This window comes from Danio aesculapii, chromosome 2 (genome assembly GCF_903798145.1).
Source record: "Danio aesculapii chromosome 2, fDanAes4.1, whole genome shotgun sequence".
In the NCBI taxonomy this organism is placed as follows: domain Eukaryota; kingdom Metazoa; phylum Chordata; class Actinopteri; order Cypriniformes; family Danionidae; genus Danio; species Danio aesculapii.
In genome coordinates, this window is record NC_079436.1 from 40,203,979 (window position 1) to 40,222,358 (window position 18,380).

The 18,380-nt window shown below is 34.6% G+C and overlaps 1 protein-coding gene across 1 annotated transcript in view; it reads left to right on the plus strand.

The window, feature by feature from the left end:
* The window catches only part of epha4b (eph receptor A4b), a 236,552-nt gene that overhangs the window by 164,698 nt on the left and 53,474 nt on the right, over positions 1–18,380 (plus strand). Inside the window, exons 9-10 of the mRNA XM_056479332.1 lie at positions 16,848–16,915; positions 17,184–17,309. Coding sequence (XP_056335307.1) covers positions 16,848–16,915; positions 17,184–17,309 — 194 coding nt within the window. The remainder of the gene's footprint in view (positions 1–16,847; positions 16,916–17,183; positions 17,310–18,380) is intronic.

An 18,380-nucleotide genomic window follows, 5' to 3' on the forward strand; every position in this document is an offset into this window, starting at 1 on the left:
GTGTTGTGTTGTGGTTACAGCTAATGTAATCATAATTTAAAAAAAAAGTCAATATCTCAGATCACACAAACCTAATAACCAAATGAGTTATTAGTATTTACCCAACATGTATTATTGTGCAATTAATATATATATATATATATATATATATATATATATATATATATATATATATATATATATATATATATATATATATATATATATAGATTGCACAATAATACATGTTGGGTAAATACTAATACTAATAACTCATTCCAGCAACAAGAAATCATGGTTTTATGATCATGTCATGTTTTTACTCAAAAATAATTTTTTGATAGGACGTCTTGTGATCACGACAATGACTGACAACTGATTTAAAAATATAACTGTTTGAAATAAGCTAAAATAAATAATGACTTTGTACAACAAACGAATCTGCAATCGTCGAATCACCCACTCATGATTTGGCTGTAACTGCAAACATGTAAATATTAAAATGATGCATGGAAAAGAAAGTGATGGCAGTCATAGTGATTCATTCATCGATACCTCGTCTTGTCAATTATATGATGCAATGAGCAGTTTAACGATACTTCAGTTCATGTTACCGTTTCCCCTGCATAATGTTCATTATTAGAGACGCAACCATTGATTATTTGTCCAATTTGAATAATGTGTTGGTCATTATTGGCAATATGAGTTCATTTGTAGGTTGAACGTTTATGATACTGAGCACTACAAAAATTAAATATAGCAAAACTTTAAAATAAGATGAAAAATATCTTCATTTTGTCATGCACTAGGAATGCCAACAAATGTCTTCTGTTATTGTGTAAGAAAAAAACCAAGATGCATTAAAGAGTATTATTCATTCTATATAACTGTATCATCACTTTTAAGCCCCAAGAAATGAATGATTTTTATAAACACTTTTAGAAAAAGGAGAAGCAATACGGAGCACCTGAGAGCCTCCCTGCGCATCTCTTCTGCTTTTATTGTCAATTTCATGAGACTAATTTTGTACAGACGCTGGGTTGAATTGTTGTAACTCGTCTTTTGTTCATTATTGTGTGCGGCGTAGACGTTCTGAAGCTCAGAAACAAATCCGATCTCTCTTTCTTGGTGTGACAGTGGCGAACAAAGGATTGAGAACAAAGTGCTGTCATTTGTCGGATTTCTTCATTACTGAGTGTTGACGAGATCATTGGCATAATTTTCTTTTTTTGTTCTTCAGTAATAGAGGCCTCTCGAAAGCATTTACTTTGATTCTAGCCTCAGACGTGGACACGGCCGTCTAATCTGAATTATGCTGAAAGTGTTTTGGACCCCGTCAGATGTTAACAATGGATGAATGGAGTGTATTATACAGCAATTTTCAAAAATAAAAGTTCTTCAGGTTTCTTTGAAATCTCTGAGGTTGAACTCTTTTTCTCGAGCATTATTTTGTGTGCTTTGAGCTATATGTGTAGTCAAGAAAGAAATATCTGGTGGAGTAATCCATATTTTCAATCACAACATATGAAATAATTGGCTAATATGACCACTTTTTATTTTCTCAAAAAAAGGTCTTCAGTATATAAACATTTCCTTAAAAATAATGTAAAATATTAATAATAATAGTAGTTATCACATAATAATAATAATAATAATAATAATAATAATAATAATAATAATAATAATAATAATAATAATAATAATATTAATATTAATAATATTAATAATAATGATAATGATAATGGTGTAATAATAATAATACCAATAATAATACCATAACAATAAATAACAACAATAATTACGTTGTTGTTGTTGTTGTTGTTGTTGTTGTTGTTGTTGTTGTTGTTGTTGTTGTTGTTGTTGTTGTTATTACACCACAATTTATGTCTAAAGTAAATTGCAAGGTCTGAACATGCTGGGAAGTTCAAAACATTTTAGAACTGGCATGGCAAACTGGCCTTATAGCAACACCAATAATCTTTCAACCAAGAGCCGCTTGAGCTACAGATCACATAAAGAGTCTTGAAGTTACACCTGTAACCCAAGAAGAAGTTGGTGGTTTTTATTATCTTTGTTTTGTTTTGTTTTGTTTTGTTTTGTTTTGTTTCGTTTTGTTTTGTTTTGTTTTGTTTTGTTTTGTTTTGTTTTGTTTTGTTTTGTTTTGTTTTGTTTTGTTTTGTTTTGTTTTGTTTTGTTTTGTTTTGTTTTGTTTTGTTTTGTTTTGTTTTGTTTTGTTTTGTTTTGTTTTGTTTTTTAGGCGTTACGTTTTAATGAACTTCTCCTAGAAGTTTTATCAGATCAGCACCAAATTTGGGCAGTGTAAGTAATTTTTGTTGAAGGGCATGTCCGTAGTGGTCTTACAATTGTTTTATGTTTCCCTCAGAAACAGGAGGTTGATATTACTAGGATATGCAAAGACTCAACATTCACACATTTGACACATCTACATGCCAATATTCAGCTACAGACATAGCGCCACCTGCCAACAGAAAATGGTTCATTTTACACTGTAACAATCGTATACAAATTTAATCAGATCAATGCCAATTTCAGTGGGTCTTATCCAAAGGCCTTTGTTAAGCAGCATATCTGTAATGTATCTGTGTTTGTCCATGGAAGAGAAATTCGTTATCCGCCTGTTAAGTCGTGACGATTGAGATACTGTTTTTGGGTCCAAGCTGCTACTCATTTGAATTGAGAAAATATTTGTTTATGACCACTTTTTAGGCACATCAAACATTAAAGTGACTTTTATATAAAGTCATGGTGTACACAACTGCCTCTGGACTTGCTGCATCACAAACACTAATATTTTAACAATTTATAAGAAAATGTATCACTTTCTGGTCATCAGAAAATAGACATGGATGTATATATTGAGATCGTGATTTTCGAAGTTATTACATCGCTTTGTAAACATTTATTATTACTATTTGTTGAGTCTGCCCACACAGTTTGATACAGCGCTTGGACCCAGAAGCCTCTTCTTGTGACATCACACTTAACAATTGGATACTGTAGTCTCATGTAGCCAGACCTAAGGCTAATAGCTGAAAGTCTGGGAACTTTGGCCACATTGAATGGTCTAGGACCGGCCACTATGTTGTTTAACTGACAAGTTTGTGGTAGTAGAAATATCCTCTGAAAAATCATTAATTCGCGAACGACTCGACAATATTGTAAATGATCTGCCAGCAAAACATATAGGAAATCAGTATGTAGACTTTGTTTTGAGATTAATTCATTACTTATTCATTCATAAGATCAGGCAGACTGAGATGACATATGACATTTAAGTCCAACTGATAAATGCTCATCGTCACAAAGTTATCCTCACAATAACAGATGGGTGTGCTGGCCGTAAATCCCTGATTCTCAGAAAGTTATATGTTTATTAATGAGCACTGTCATCAATATAAACATCGCAGCTTTTTTATATGCTCACATTTGTTTCTAGGTGGGCTGATTAAGATAGCCGCACACTCGACTCCCAGAAATCTTGTGTATTTACACCATTCAGAGGACAACTGACAATCTGCTAAAGTGTTTCCAGAAAAGTGTGCCATATGCATCAGATGTTTAGCCACAGGTCTGTGGGCGGTGCTTGGCGTGACATTTGAGGCTGAGAATAGTTATACTGTAACTCAAGCAAACAATATCTAATCTGGCCCAAAATTGTTCATGATTTTGTTAAGAGTCTGTCTTGATGATATCTGTATGTCATCTTGTTGTATTCTTATATCCACTTTTTTAGATCATCCTTAAGCCACTGAGGTGATGGTGAGCCAGTGATTTCTCAACAGCTTTAATGTCTGATTGTATTTTCTACAGATATTAAGTCTACTAATAACATTAGAGAAGCAGCACTAGTGAAGCCTACATACATCTTGTTGTGATGCAAAAGAAAAGCCAAGATACATAAAAAGTTGTATGCGCATCATATAACTTTAACCTCACTTTAAGCTCAAAGAACATGAGTTCTGAACAGAAAAATGGCATCTCTAGATCCATTATGAGCTTTCAAAATTCAACTGAACCTTTCTATTCCACAAAAGTTCACATGTAGAAAAACTATTTCTCCAAAAATGTAAATCGAGTTTTCTAAAAGTTCAATTGGACACCTTTTGTAAGCATTCAAGGAGCATTTTAAAATCAAATAATGCCTAAAAATGCTGAAATCAGCTGCCCAAATAAACCGTAGACCAGTTTTAGACCATGAAAAGTTCTTTTTGACTTCTCTACTTCTCGACAATTCTTACATTAAAGGTCACCTATGGTGAAAAATCTACTTTTTAAGCTGTTTGGACAGACATATGTGTAGGTATAGTGCAGGGGTCACCGATCTCGGTCCTAGAGGGCCAGTGTCCCTGCATGGTTTAGCTCCAACTTGCCTCAACACACCTGGCTGGGTGTTTCAAGTATACCTAGTAAGACCTTGATTAGCTCGTTCAGGTGTGTTTGATTAGGGTTGGAATTAAAATCTGCAGGACACCGGCCCTCCAGGAACAAGTTTGGTGACCCCTGGTATAGTGTATAGGCAATCATATTGGGGTGATATAAACACACCGAGTACTTTTTTTTTTTCAATTTAACAACATAAAAACGGTGGACCAATTGGAGCAGTTTCCTAACCGACCGCAACTTGACGTAGGAGTGTGGTCCCCCCTCTCACCAAATTGATTCACAGCTGCGCGTATTAACATGTCCCGGTAGTCACGTGTATAATCATATCAACAAGAGAAGACGAGCGCAAAGCAACCGGGAATAAAAGATCTGTTCAGTTTGCTAGAATCATCAATCGTCATCAAATGTGATCAAGAGTGAGTTTCACATGTTTAAAATGTTTTAAAACAGAGCATGTGTGTAATGAATTACAGTGATTCACTTCAGCTTTACTTCATCAGCACAGTCGCGTGTCAGAACAATTCTGTTTGTTTGTTTGTTTGTTTGTATACTTTATACAAACAAACAATTATAAAAGTAGACGCTTCAATCCCAGTTTGTGGACGTTAAATCAGGTTTATTTTGTACATTAACATAAGAGATAGGCATACAGCAGTGGAGATTAACCTATATCGTGTCACATTTGTGTGCAAAAAGAGTGCAAAGCTAAACGCGTACTGTATGTATGTATGTGCATATCATGTCCGTGCTGGGTATGTGTGTGTGTGTGTCTGCGTGTGAACTTTGTAACGATATTGTGTGTGACTCACCAATGTAACTTAACAGAACAAATGCATCAAATACTGGTGAAGTTCTTACTGTAGTATTTCTCACAAACGCTACGTGAGATCTGCTTCCTTTATGTCTGTTTGTTGTCTGACACAGCCGAGGAAGGAGATTAAGGCATGCAGAAAGGCACGAAGAAATGGTGGGTGGGGAGGACTAGCCTTAAAGGTGCAGTACAGCAAAACCGCCACCCAGTGCAAAAATGTATAAAATAGAATCTTATAAAAGGTATAATAAAAAATCTGATGGATGTTTTAAGCTTAAACTTTACTGACACATTCTGGAGACACAAAAGATTCATAATAAATCTGAAAAAAGGGGTAACCTAGGTGCCCTTTAATAAAAAAGGCCAAATCCACATATCAGCTTGACCGTAGCTTGTTTTGTGTGTTGTCAGCATTGGCCGGTTATCTCAAGGTCACTTACTTCTTGTCAAATGAAAAGCTAAGGATGGTAACCCATCGTTTTAATGCTGTGGAAAACACAAGGTAATCAAACAAGCAATTAAGCATTATGGGGGAAATAACTTCATGCTGTGCCCTTTGCAGGCTCCTTTCAGGTTTTTACGGCTCTTCCTCAGTCCAGACGTGTGCCAAATAGGAAGTCGACATTTAAGACCGTCTGCCATTCATCACTCTGAAATGAGGAGTGTTTTAGAAACAGTAGGAAAAGGTCAGCATGGAGGTCAAACGTGTGTATTTTGCTGAAGCCTACGATAAACAAGCACATTCTTTTGAAATACAAATCAAGGTTAAAAAGGAAGTTTTAATCTCAAGTCTATGATAAACTGACTGATGTTTCAAAAGGTCATAACTCTGACCAAACAGTCACTGATTACTCTTTAGCGAACGGCTTTCTTGATTCCTGCTCTCCTGTTCCCATTTCTAAACCGGTCCACTTTGTGTTTGTAAAACGAGACGCCGGATGAATTAAAGCAGATGAGGTGATCGTAATTCAACACACTGCTGGAGCGCCAGGGTAAGGGCAGTGGCAGTCATGGGAATATCTGAACCATTTTTTTCACCTAATTGCGAGTCAGTTAGAAACAGTTGGCAAGGACGTGTGTCTGGGGAGGCTTTAATGGAGATGAATGTAATGCCAGGAGGAGCGAGGAGAACCCTGACCCGTCCGCCTATTTCTGTAGTCCGCTTGCACCAAATTGTCTCCATCTTCGCTTCTGATTATCAAGAAAGTTGTCTTATCATCCAGCTTGTTTGTTGCTGTTAATCCAAAGATATAGTTTTGTCAAGGTTATCAAAACAGTGTCTTTCCAGCTTTTCGAAATACATTAGTGTCACATTTTAATTTTAGTCTGTTTTTAACCTTTGTGTTTGCATCCATATTTACAAATCTTTAAAGTTTATATAAACTTTCATCTAAAGACTAGTGTAAAATGGAGTCAGATATAAGTTTCATGGAGTCAGATATGAATTTCAGTAGTACAGTCAAAGCGATAAGTAAATCAGCATACTTTCATTTCAAAAACATTGCAAGAATTAGATGCTTTGTTTCCACTGAGGACTTAGAGAAACTTGTTCATGCTTTTATCATCAGCAGGCCGGATTACTGTAATAGCCTGCTCACTGGCCTTCCCAAAAATACAGTCAGACATTTGCAGCTTATCCAGAGCGCTGCTGCCAGGATTCTGACCAGAATCAGAAAGTCAGAGAACATCACACCTGCCCTCAGGTCTTTTTACACTGGCTTCCAGTTACATTCAGAATAGATTTTGAAGTATTATTGCTTGTCTATAAATCACTAAACAGCCTAGGACCTCAATACGTTACAGATATGATCACTGAAAACAAACCTAACAGATCACTCTGATCTGACTACGCCCCCGCCAAACGCCTTCTTTTTCATTCTTTTGAAATCTGTCTAAAATCTATCTCATAATACAATTTACAACCGTAAATAAACAGAAAACACAAAATAAATAGGTATTTTGTACAGTGTACGTCGTCTTATATTTCTTATATACCTTGTTTGCTTGAGTTTAAATGAAGGGCAGATTTCATTAACGTTGAGAAGCTTCTTTGTGTCTGTCCAGCCTTTGAACTTCCATTAGATACACATTTCAATTATAGTTTGCTTTTGAATTTTTTTTTTCTTTCAGAGCCATCTCTTTACATCCATATTTACTCAGTTTAAAAGTATCAAACTTTCTTCTAAAGCCGTCTCCTTGAAAAAACCCATCTATTCGAGCTGACGCTGAGGAGAAAGTTCCTTTGCGTTTGATCGCGCCGCTGTCTTTGTCTAGCCGGTGTTCTTGATCTGAAGAGCTTGTGTTTTGGGGAGAGCTGTTTTTCACACCGGGCACCTTGCAGAGATAGGGAATCAAAAAGTGGCTTAGTCAGCGCAGGGGCTGATGGGAACGGGCTCTACAGCTCTAGGGTTTCTGTTACAGCAGATCACTTTCTCCCCAAGTCTCATTTCAATAGTGTTAGTATGCTGCAACCCAACAGAGCCTCCGAGCAGAAAGCACACTGTCAGCACAATCGTCAGGCCTGCTCCATTCAGACTTTCAGAGATATTCAGGACACAGTTGTGGAAGTGTAGAGAGAGGCAGAGATGAAGGGAGAGGAGAAAAGATGGTGACGGAAGTTTGAAGACTTGAAAAGGTCAAATAAAAGAGAAGGGGAAAATAAAAACAAATGGAAAGGTGACATTTGACATGCTTAGAATGGCAAACAACAAGCTGTTTCTCTCTCTACATTTTTATTAGTATTTCAAAAGTGCCAGCTACTTTGTGAGTGTTGCATTTTTTTCTCTTCTAATTTAACACATTTCCATCATAAGTCTTTAGTGTTGCATGACAACTTTTGATCCAGAAATCATTTTAATGTACTGTTTTGCTACTTGATCTTTTCATATTATTATCAGGTTGAAAATATTTTCACCGAGTACATTTACATGGACACCAATAATCCGATTGTAATACGATTAAGACTATACTCTGATTAAGAGTCTGCCATGTAAGCAGCGATAAGACATGTGGAGTATGCCGATTTAAGTCACATTATTGAAGTGCAGTACAGACATGTAAACACCTTAATCAAACTATTGCTGTCATGTAGGACTTTCGCTGCATTTTGCGACAGGATAGTCCATAAACATGGCTGTTTGACTATTTTCTGCACCTTTACAGTCAGTGCAGGACTATAGACACCTGCATCGCAAAATGCAGTGTTTTTTTCCCCCATTCAGCGTGCGGTATCAAATTAAATTAAAACAACTCTTCCAGCAGTTACTCGCATCCAATATATTGTTTGTCATGGGGACATAAATGTTCCTGAATGAAAGTGAAAGTGTCAAAATTTAGGTTAAAGTTGACAAATTAAAAATAAAACACCCAAAATTACATAAAACTCCGGAGGAAACGTGGATAGCATGCTGACGCAGTGACGTTCATTGAATTATGTGCTATAACATGTAAGACGGGATCATGAAAGGAACATTAAAAAAAAACTTATGTAAACACCTTAATCATATTATTGTCTTATTCAGATTAGTTTTAAGTGCTTAAAAAGTGAGATTTTCTAGGATAAAAAAGGAGTTTTTCTTGGGTCTGTGATGAATAGAACCTTTTAATACGTATTTTTTGTTACAGTTTTGTTACTAATAAATAAAAAAAAAATAATAAAATTTTTGCTGAAAATAATTATAAAATGTAATTATTCTAAACACTTATAACTGTTTCAATTTTTTAACAAGTTTTCATTTGAAAATTTGAGTTGATCATTATTTCAGTATTTTTGTTACTTGCTCAATATTTTTAGGTTGAGCACATAACTATTTTCCCAAGAACGTCTGATTCTCTTTTTTTAGTTTGGATGGAGAAGAACAGCATGTTAGTTCTTACTAGCAGGACGTTAAACATAATACTTGGAACATGCTAATTTATGATAGCAACTTGTCAAACCTAGCATAGTATTAAAACAGAATAACAATATTATAATGTTAACAACATGGTAGCTGTGTAATACAATGTATTAGAATTGAACTAGCAACATGATTCTTCGTCTTTCTTTCTTTCTTTCTTTCCACTAAACTTGTGTCCCACAAAGCTGTTTCAAACAATGAGGCAAGGCTTTCTTAAGCCAACTTAAAATGTCCAAACAAATAGCATTTTCTAATTTAAAAATAACTAAACACACCATTCAATTGTTGCAGTGAACTGAGTCAGTCAATCTATTTAAAATATCTGACTCAAAAGGTTGATTTGTGATGATTTAGATCTCCTTACTTCCAATATAAACTCATAAGCATGGCTGTTTCAAACTAGGATGAATGTCAAGATATATTAATCACACAAAGCAACTAAATAACATTAGAAGACTGATTGGATATTGTTATACTTCCATGGCACATTTTGGGAAATGGGGAATCAGAATATTGTCAAAAACTAATCTTTTGCATCTCATGGAAGGAAGAACATCCTACAGGTTTAGAACGACATAAGGGTGAATAAATGAAGACGGAATTAGCATTTTTAGACAGACTATTCTTTATTGTATGGTCTGCAGGACAGCGAGTCTTGAAGAATGGTGCTCGTGTGACAGCATATTAGACCAGGAAGGTAAATTGATATGTAAATTGAGTGAGCGACTCAAGAGAACGAGGAAATATGAACCTGAAACGCGCTAGACCTTCACAGCTTTTTTCGCCTGTCAGCAAAGTACAATAGCAGGCCAATGCAAAGCGAACGTCTCATATCTGTCTCCTGTGTGTGTGGCACAATGTTCCAGAGAGTGCATTAGGCAGCACAAAGTGATTTGTCCTCATAGTGTTCAGGCCGTACCGAGAGAGCACAGGCCTTGCTGAACAAAAGCAAGCAGCGTTCGCTCATTTACTGGAGGAACTCTGGGAGATTGGAGTCGTTCATCAGGATGATGCTCTCTGCTTTGTTCTTCAAGGAGAGATGTTTTGTCGATATAAGATGCTTTTTTGTTTCCTCCATTAGATTTCTGGATTACCTGTCAACCATATAGACGTACAGTGAGAATAGCTTCAAAAGATTTGTGGTCCTCAATATCTGCGTACACATTTTATATTAAGGGGAATTTATGCTAGGTATCGGTATGTACGGCATAGAATGTGCACACTTCATTTCAAAACAGGTACATTTATAGCCAAGTCAAGTCTCTATAGCACTTACAATGTAGAGTTTATCAATGTAGCAGCTTTACATAGATGCAAAATGAGAAGAAGACATAACAGTATTTCAGATTGTGGAATATATTCAGCAGGTAGAATGCTGCTGTAGTTTTAGTTAAAATAAGGACACTTATTTCTGAAGCACACTCTGAATTAATGAGTACATTTGTTTTATAATGAATACATTTTTAATGATTAATAATAAATACATTTAAATGGAAATTTTAAGTGTTAGATAAATGATATAACAAATTAAATTGTCTTTTATACCACAATAAATTTGTAAATAACAAGGTGCCATTAATTATATAAGTGAAGTAACAATTAAATAATAAGCAACAAAAATGTGTCAGTAAATACAATAATGATTGAATGATGTCATTATTTAATTTATAACACACTGCCATTAATGAAGTTATAAATAAAATATAGAAAAGAACAAAAATCAGTAGGAAATTATACAAAAATAAGCTGTGATTTTAGTGGTAAAACTGTAACCTGGTTAGCAGAAAGTTTCCTTATTAAATACGGTGAATAACCCTTACATGGCTTTCTCAGAATTTCCCTGCAGGACACAACGCTTTATGTCTTTTTTGTATGATGTTAGTATGATTCTTTTCATTTTCTTTCTCATCACATATGTGTGTTATGAGTTTTATCTTATACATCTAATGGTGATAAATTATTTTAATTGGATTGCTTCACTTTCATATGTGTTAACCATGATGGTGTTTATACAAATTGTCATGCCTGTAAAATCATCATATGATTTTCTCACCTGCTTTTGGTTGTGTTTTTGTCTGTGTTACAAAAGCACAATGTAGATGATAATACTACAAAACAGTTGTGTATTAATGTTGTTTAAATTAAGGAAATACAGTAGTTTACTGTTCATTTAGAAAAAAATTATCTGCTCTATTTTTAACTGTACAATTCTGGCAACCACAGTTTTTTACCGCAAAATTTATGGATTTCTTTTTACAGTGTATGAATGAATCAATGAATGAACTAACAAATTAACAAATAAACCAGTTAACTGCAAAAAAAATCATTGATTGGATTTACAATTATTATTATTATTTATCTTTTATGTATTTATTTTTATTTATTTTTGCAAATAGTGCTCCTACACTAGTTGCAATTACAAAAAAATATTCATTGGATTTACATTTTTTTTAAGGTAAGTGGTTGCAAACTATTTTTATGGGATGACTATAACTATTTATATAAGATATTTAAGCATACAAATTTAATTTGGTAATGTTCAACTTAATTTGTTTGTTTAAATGTTGTAAATCCAATATAAATCCAATCTTTAGTTTCAGTGTTATTGCATCTTGTATTAGAGACATTGGACCCTATCATACACCTAGCGCAATAAGGCGCAAGACATGTTTGCCGCGATGTGTTGCTATTTTCAGACCAGCACAATGCCAATTTTTACATTTTGCGCCACTTTTTAAAATAGCAAATGCATTTGCACCACTTTGTAGACTCATGGGTGTGCTGGTCTAGAAAGGAGGTGTGTTAAGGTGAATTGTTGGCATGTTGCTATTTTGAGAAACTGAAATAGACTGTGCTACTGACCAACTGAAAACTGGTCTAAAATCCAGTGCCGTCCAAAACGCGTTCACATTGCTTAATACACACAGGTTGTACAGCAATACACAAATATCTTTACATTAATATAAAAGCCATTTCCTCAATTTGCAGTTGTATAATGTTGTTATTATTATTATTATTAATAGCAGTACTATTTATTATCCATGTTTATATTTGTTTTAATAAATACAAGTTTAGATTTGTCCACTTGTTCGGTTTTGATTACGTATGGATCGTCAACTCAGTTTTTTGACCACACTTCGTTATTTTTGTTCATTTATTAGTTTTCTGGAAATTAGAACTGAATTTAGAAATAGTTTTGAATCAAACCTTTGCGCTTACAAACAAAATGAAATATGTAGGCTAATGGATGTCTTCAGTGGAGTGCTTTTCCACTGTTTCCTTATTCCATGAAAGTAAAGAAGTAAAGTAAAGAGTAAAAGTGAAGTAACGAGAAAGTAAAGAGACCAAATGGATGAGGCTTGTTCTTTATGCTCATGCAGATAGACCGTTTAACTGTTTTCTCGCTAGTGAAACGTTTAGTTTTTCAACTTACAAAGTCCCCCATGTAAATAGCAAATGCACCATGGCGTGATGCAACTGACTTTTAAAGGGAAGGGAAGATGAGACTCTGATTGGTTTAATGCACGTTATGCTCAAAACAAACCCACAACTCATTAAGAGAATAAGCACAACCCTGTTAGACCATTCACCAGGGCATATTTTCCCATCCTTAAAATAGCAAAAGTGGATTTGGTCATGCCCTTAATGCTTTTACGCCATGAGCTTTAGACTTTGCACATAAATCTGTAAAATAGAGCCCGTAATAAACATCTTTCCCCATTCAATTAGACAGCAGCAAAATATTTGCAGAACTTAAAGTTTTGTCGGCTATACTACAAAGATGAACGCTTCATGAACTGACTTGATTCGACTGTGTCTAGAAACCTCTTTCTTTCCCCCTTCACCTTAAAGCAGGTCATGATGAAGATGCTTGACTGAAGATCTCCTTGAACCGAATCAGCCTAGGCAACTTCCCACGTGTAACCGCCTAATCTTTTATGCTCCCTCGCAAACAGCATTACGCTTTAATGAGAGACGCTATGAGGGAATTACGTTTCCCTTTTTCAGGTTCTTCCCCACGTCGAAACTCCCCTCTGCAATTTGTCTCAAAGTAAGAATCGCCCTCGACAGCTAATCCGAGAAGGAATCGCAGAAGTCTCTCATTACAATCAAGCACTAGTACATTTTAAAATCATCTTTTGATTATAATTGGTTCGGGGTGAGATCCAAGGCCGTCCGTAAGCAGTTAAGTTTGGGATAAGAGTCGACAGATGAGCTGGAGGCTTCTGCCTTTTAATTTGGCAGTAATGATGAGGAGATGGGACGCCCATGCCAGGGTCACCGGAGCCCAGCCGTGGCGAGTTGGCAGGTTGGAGCTGTGATTGCGTGGCAGCAGAGAGAGTGAGAGCGAATGTGTCTTTGGCAGGCACACTGAGATACCACATAGACACATGTGCTACAGAATGCCAGTCTTAATCATCCTCCATCACTTCAGTTTGATGGTGATTTTATTTGGCTGAATCAAACACAAGCTTGTCATCGTGTAAACGACACTAATTGGCTGGACTGATGGATCCCCCTACATGTGTGTATGTGTGTGTGTGTGTGCGCATGTGTGGAATCCTCGACTCTTCACCTTTCTGATGTCAAGGAGGGTGTCAAAATAAATGGGACAAATGTGGCATTTAACAGGAAGGATGGCTGAAGGTCATCAAAAGTAGAAAACATGTCTCTCGTTAAAATCGTAACTTTTTTTTGTGTTTCGTAGACGCAGTTTGACAGAATCAGCAAATGTAACAGCTGTTTATTATGACAACGCTCAGCTATGCTGTCTGAAATGTGACAAACCCAAAAGCTTGTGTGTGTTTGTGTGTTGTTAGAGCTTAATCCTTAATCCATTTACAGAGCATGTAGTCTAAAAGTAGTGTAGTGTAAAAGTACAATGGTACAATATCCATGGATGGATGGATGGATGGATGGAAAGATAGATATTTCAATTTCACATTCATTCATTCATTCATTCATTCATTCATTCATTCATTCATTCATTCACTCACTCGTTCATTTATTCATTCATTCGTCTGTTTAATTTTATTCCGTTTTTTCATGTTTGATCATCTATGCATTCATTCATTCTTTCAGCTTCATCTTCATTGTTTGATTATCATTACTTAAGATGAGCAGTTTTTGTTAGGCATGCACCGATATGAATTTTTTGACCGATACCGATTACTCATTAGATTTGGTGGCTGATAGCCACCATATCAGCCAACACATTTAAATGTTTCTAAATTTTCAAACATCAGAAATAATACAATTATACAAATAACACAATGCTAATTTTCTTATCAGACCGATAACGATACCATTAAAAATAGCATTTATCGGTCAATATCGAATTGTTTCTTTCTTCATCAATACAAAAGAAATTGTTTTGAATGATGTTGGAAAACAGTAACCATTGATTTCAATAGTAGGATATTTATTTTTCCTACTATGGAAGTCAATGAGTACTTGTTTCTAGCATTCTTCAAAATAGATTATTTTGTGTCCAACAGAAAAAAGGAAACTCACAAAGGTTTAGAAGCATATGAGGAAGAGTAAATAGTGAGTAAATAACTCACATCACTCACTATCTTTAACTTCATGTTGATCATTTAGTGTTATACATTCATGTTTATGTATCTCATCCAATGATTTTATGAAGAGGTGAACTTGTTCAGATGTGAAACTGCTGTTATTTTTTAATTGCTATTACCATGTTCCGTCAGAAGACAAGCTTCAGGGGTCTTTTATGCGGAAATTGCGACTGCAATTAGTTAGCAAATGACTGTGAGGGGGGCTGTTGTTTTGCCGTGATGTTTAAAATGTTGCTGTGCCTTTAGGAGCTTTTATACTGGGTGTGTTGCACTATATTGCTGCAGGCAAAGGCAGACGGTTTCCAAATCGTACCCACGGAGACCCAGAACACCAGTGGGTATTTTTAGACATTCCAACGTGCCCTCAGAGACTATATTCACAGATGTGCTACTACACACACACACACACACACACACACACACACACACACACACACACACACAGACAGAGACCAAGTTTTATCAGGGCATACACTTATTCAGACTCCCATTTGAACACTTTTTGTCTTGTTTTAGGTTGCATACTCATTCAGACCCAATTGAGGCGAGACACTACTGGCAAAAACAGAATTTTTCATGCATCTGTCAATATTGAGATTTTGGGCTTTTTGGATTTTTATAAAGTGTTTTTTTTTGTTGTTGTTGTTCATTCATTCATTCATTCATTTATTCATTCTTTTCCTTAAAGGGATAGTTCACCCTAGACTGAAAATGCTGTCATCATTTGCTTACCCTTATATATTATTCTGAAAAATGTTGGAAACTGTTAACCATTGACTCCTGTAGTATTTGTTTGTTCTACCATGGAAGTTATTGGATTTCTAAAATTGTTCAAAATAGCTTATTTTGTGCCCAACAGAAAAAAAGGAAACTCAAAGATTTGGAGACTATACTCACAGAAATAGAGCATCTGAAGAGAATAGAATAGAAATAGAACATCTAAAATCCACATTAAGGTGATTTTCTTATATTATTTTATTAATTTGTGTCTGTAGATTCCAATTCCAATTTCAGAAATCAACACGTCAGAAGATTGAGTTAAAGAATAACAGATTTTTGTATTTCTATACAATTTTATTTCTATAGAATTTTGTACAATTTCTACATTATTAAGTCATTAAAATGTTATGTTTAAACATGCAAATGAGGCATTATTTAATTGAATACATGTGCTACTTTAGATTTTTCTTGCAAATCTAACATTTCTCTGTTTTTCTACATGTAACAATTTTTGGGAAACTACTTTTATCACTCCATAAATCAGCAAAATGCTGCAAACTTTTGAACTTTTTTTGTGAATACAATGTTGTGTTGTCAAATTATGAATGAACAGAAAGCCATTCGAAAAAAAAATCTTCAGAATATAGAAAAAAACTATTAAAGCTGCGGAGACATTTTTCTGTGTGTTTATGTAACTCCAACTCTATCTGAATATTGAGTAGGGGGTGGGGCTTTTTTGCACCATTCCCTCTTAGCAAATTAACGGTAAGAGGGGCTTGGTTAAGAATATTGTGACTGACATTGTCAAACTGACGTTAACAGATGGACTGCCACTCCCAATGCAGAAGCAAATGGTCAGACTGTTATTGATTACTAAAACAATAGTTGTTGTTGTTGTTTTTTTTGAGTGAATTAACATAAACAGAATAATTATTCACCTAAAAAACAACAGTGTGCTAGAAAAAATAAACATTGTACATTTTGATTTTGCACGATTGATTTAGTTTAAGCAAAAATAGCAATTTCATAAAAATTTCTTCTCCACAAAACAATATATTCTGAAGAATGTTGGAGCAGCAGTTATTGACATTCAAAGTAGGAACAAAAAATACTATGGAATTCAATGCCTGCAACTTTCTTTAATATATTTCCTTTTGTGTTCAACAGAAGAAAGAAACCCAAACAGATTTGTAACAATTGGAGGTTAATGAAATAATGACAAAAATGTTCTTTTTTGGAGTGGACTATCCCTTTATGGCTGTGTGTGCGGACTGGAAAACAGTGATTGATGTTTCAGCTGAGTTGAATATATGAAGGAAATTTCATCTCTTCAGAAGCATGGAAAAAAAATCATAATCTTTTCCTCATTCTCATAGAGTCCAGAATGGCAAGTTTATGGCTTGTTTATAAAATATACCTTTTTATAGGAGATGCTTTTGTCTTTTTTATGTGTTTCAGACATTGTGGCTACATTAAAGCAAAGCAAGATCCAGATGAAGAAAAAATGCAGTTTCAGAACGGCAGAGGTATGATGGCCAACATAACCCACATACACAAAACATTATTAGATTGTCAAAACAAACGACTGTTTTTATCGGTAACATAAATGTAAAAGGTTTCTTTTCCAGCCTCAGCTGTGAAATAAATCACAAACCTGTTCTACATCAACATGGAGTTTATCTTTTTTTATACATTTTTTAGAAGACTGTTTTGGTTTATGATGCTGTCATGTCTTGGCATTCATTTGGGCTCAAAATCCCTCATGTGTGATCTCTTTTTTTTTTCTTATTGCAGTGAAACTGCCGGGAAGCAGGACGTACATTCACCCGCACACTTACGAGGACCCAAATCAAGCTGTCCGGGATTTTGCCAAGGAAATTGATGCCTCCACTATACGTATAGAGAGAGTTATAGGGGCAGGTGAGACTCTTCTGTAGATCAGATTGTGGAAGTAAAACCTCAAAAATGTTTTTATAAAATGGAGACCACTTAAAAAATGCACATTTTATCTGGATTTACAATTCACACATATGTATTTGAGTATGAATATAGATTTTTATGAATTTTACATACAAATGTTGTCATTTAGAGCAATTTTTTAGAAGCAAGCTTTAGGAAGCATTGCCAGCTGAAGTAAACCTGCTTTTCAAGAACAACTGAAAATGTAAAAAATTATTCTGAAAAAATATATAAACAAACAAACAAACAAATAAATAAATACATGAATAAATAAATAAATAAATAAATAAATAAATAAATAAATAAATAAATAAATAAATATTGTTATTTGAAACTTGGGGCAGAATATTTATAGAACAAAATAAATATTAATATTGTACTCAAACTCAAATCCAGTAAATCCAAATAAACAAACCAGAGCAGTATTTTCAAATGGTCATTTTTTCCCCATAGCTTTATACATTATACAGATCATCTAATTTATTATATATGTTTTTTTTTTTTACCTTAAAAAAGGTTTTTTACCTCAGAGTTAAGAAATTAATACCTGCTCATGTAGTCCTGCTTTTCAGTAACAAATGAAAACTTTTAAAATTTCTATTCTGACATTTTTCTACAAAAAAATTATTAAATTGAATAAACAAACAAATGACCTAATAGATACAGAAAGAAAGAAAAATAATTTGGTGGAAATTTTGTCAAACATTTTTGTAGAACAAAATAAATATTACTATTTTACTCAAACTCAAACTTAACAAATCCAGTAAATCGAAATAAACAAATCAAAGGAGAGTTTTCAAGTGGTCACTTTTTCCCCATAGCTTTATACATTATACAAATCATGTAATTTTCTATTTTTTTCAGTATAAAAAACTCTTTTCAGAGTGAGTAAAAGTGTAGTTGTGTGCTAATATATGTCAAAATAACAGAGGATTCTATTTGCCCTAATTATAGAGCGTCTGCCGACTGTAATCCTGACACACAAAGCTGCTGTTTGAAATACTGAGCTGTTAATGCCGTATATCTCTGCTT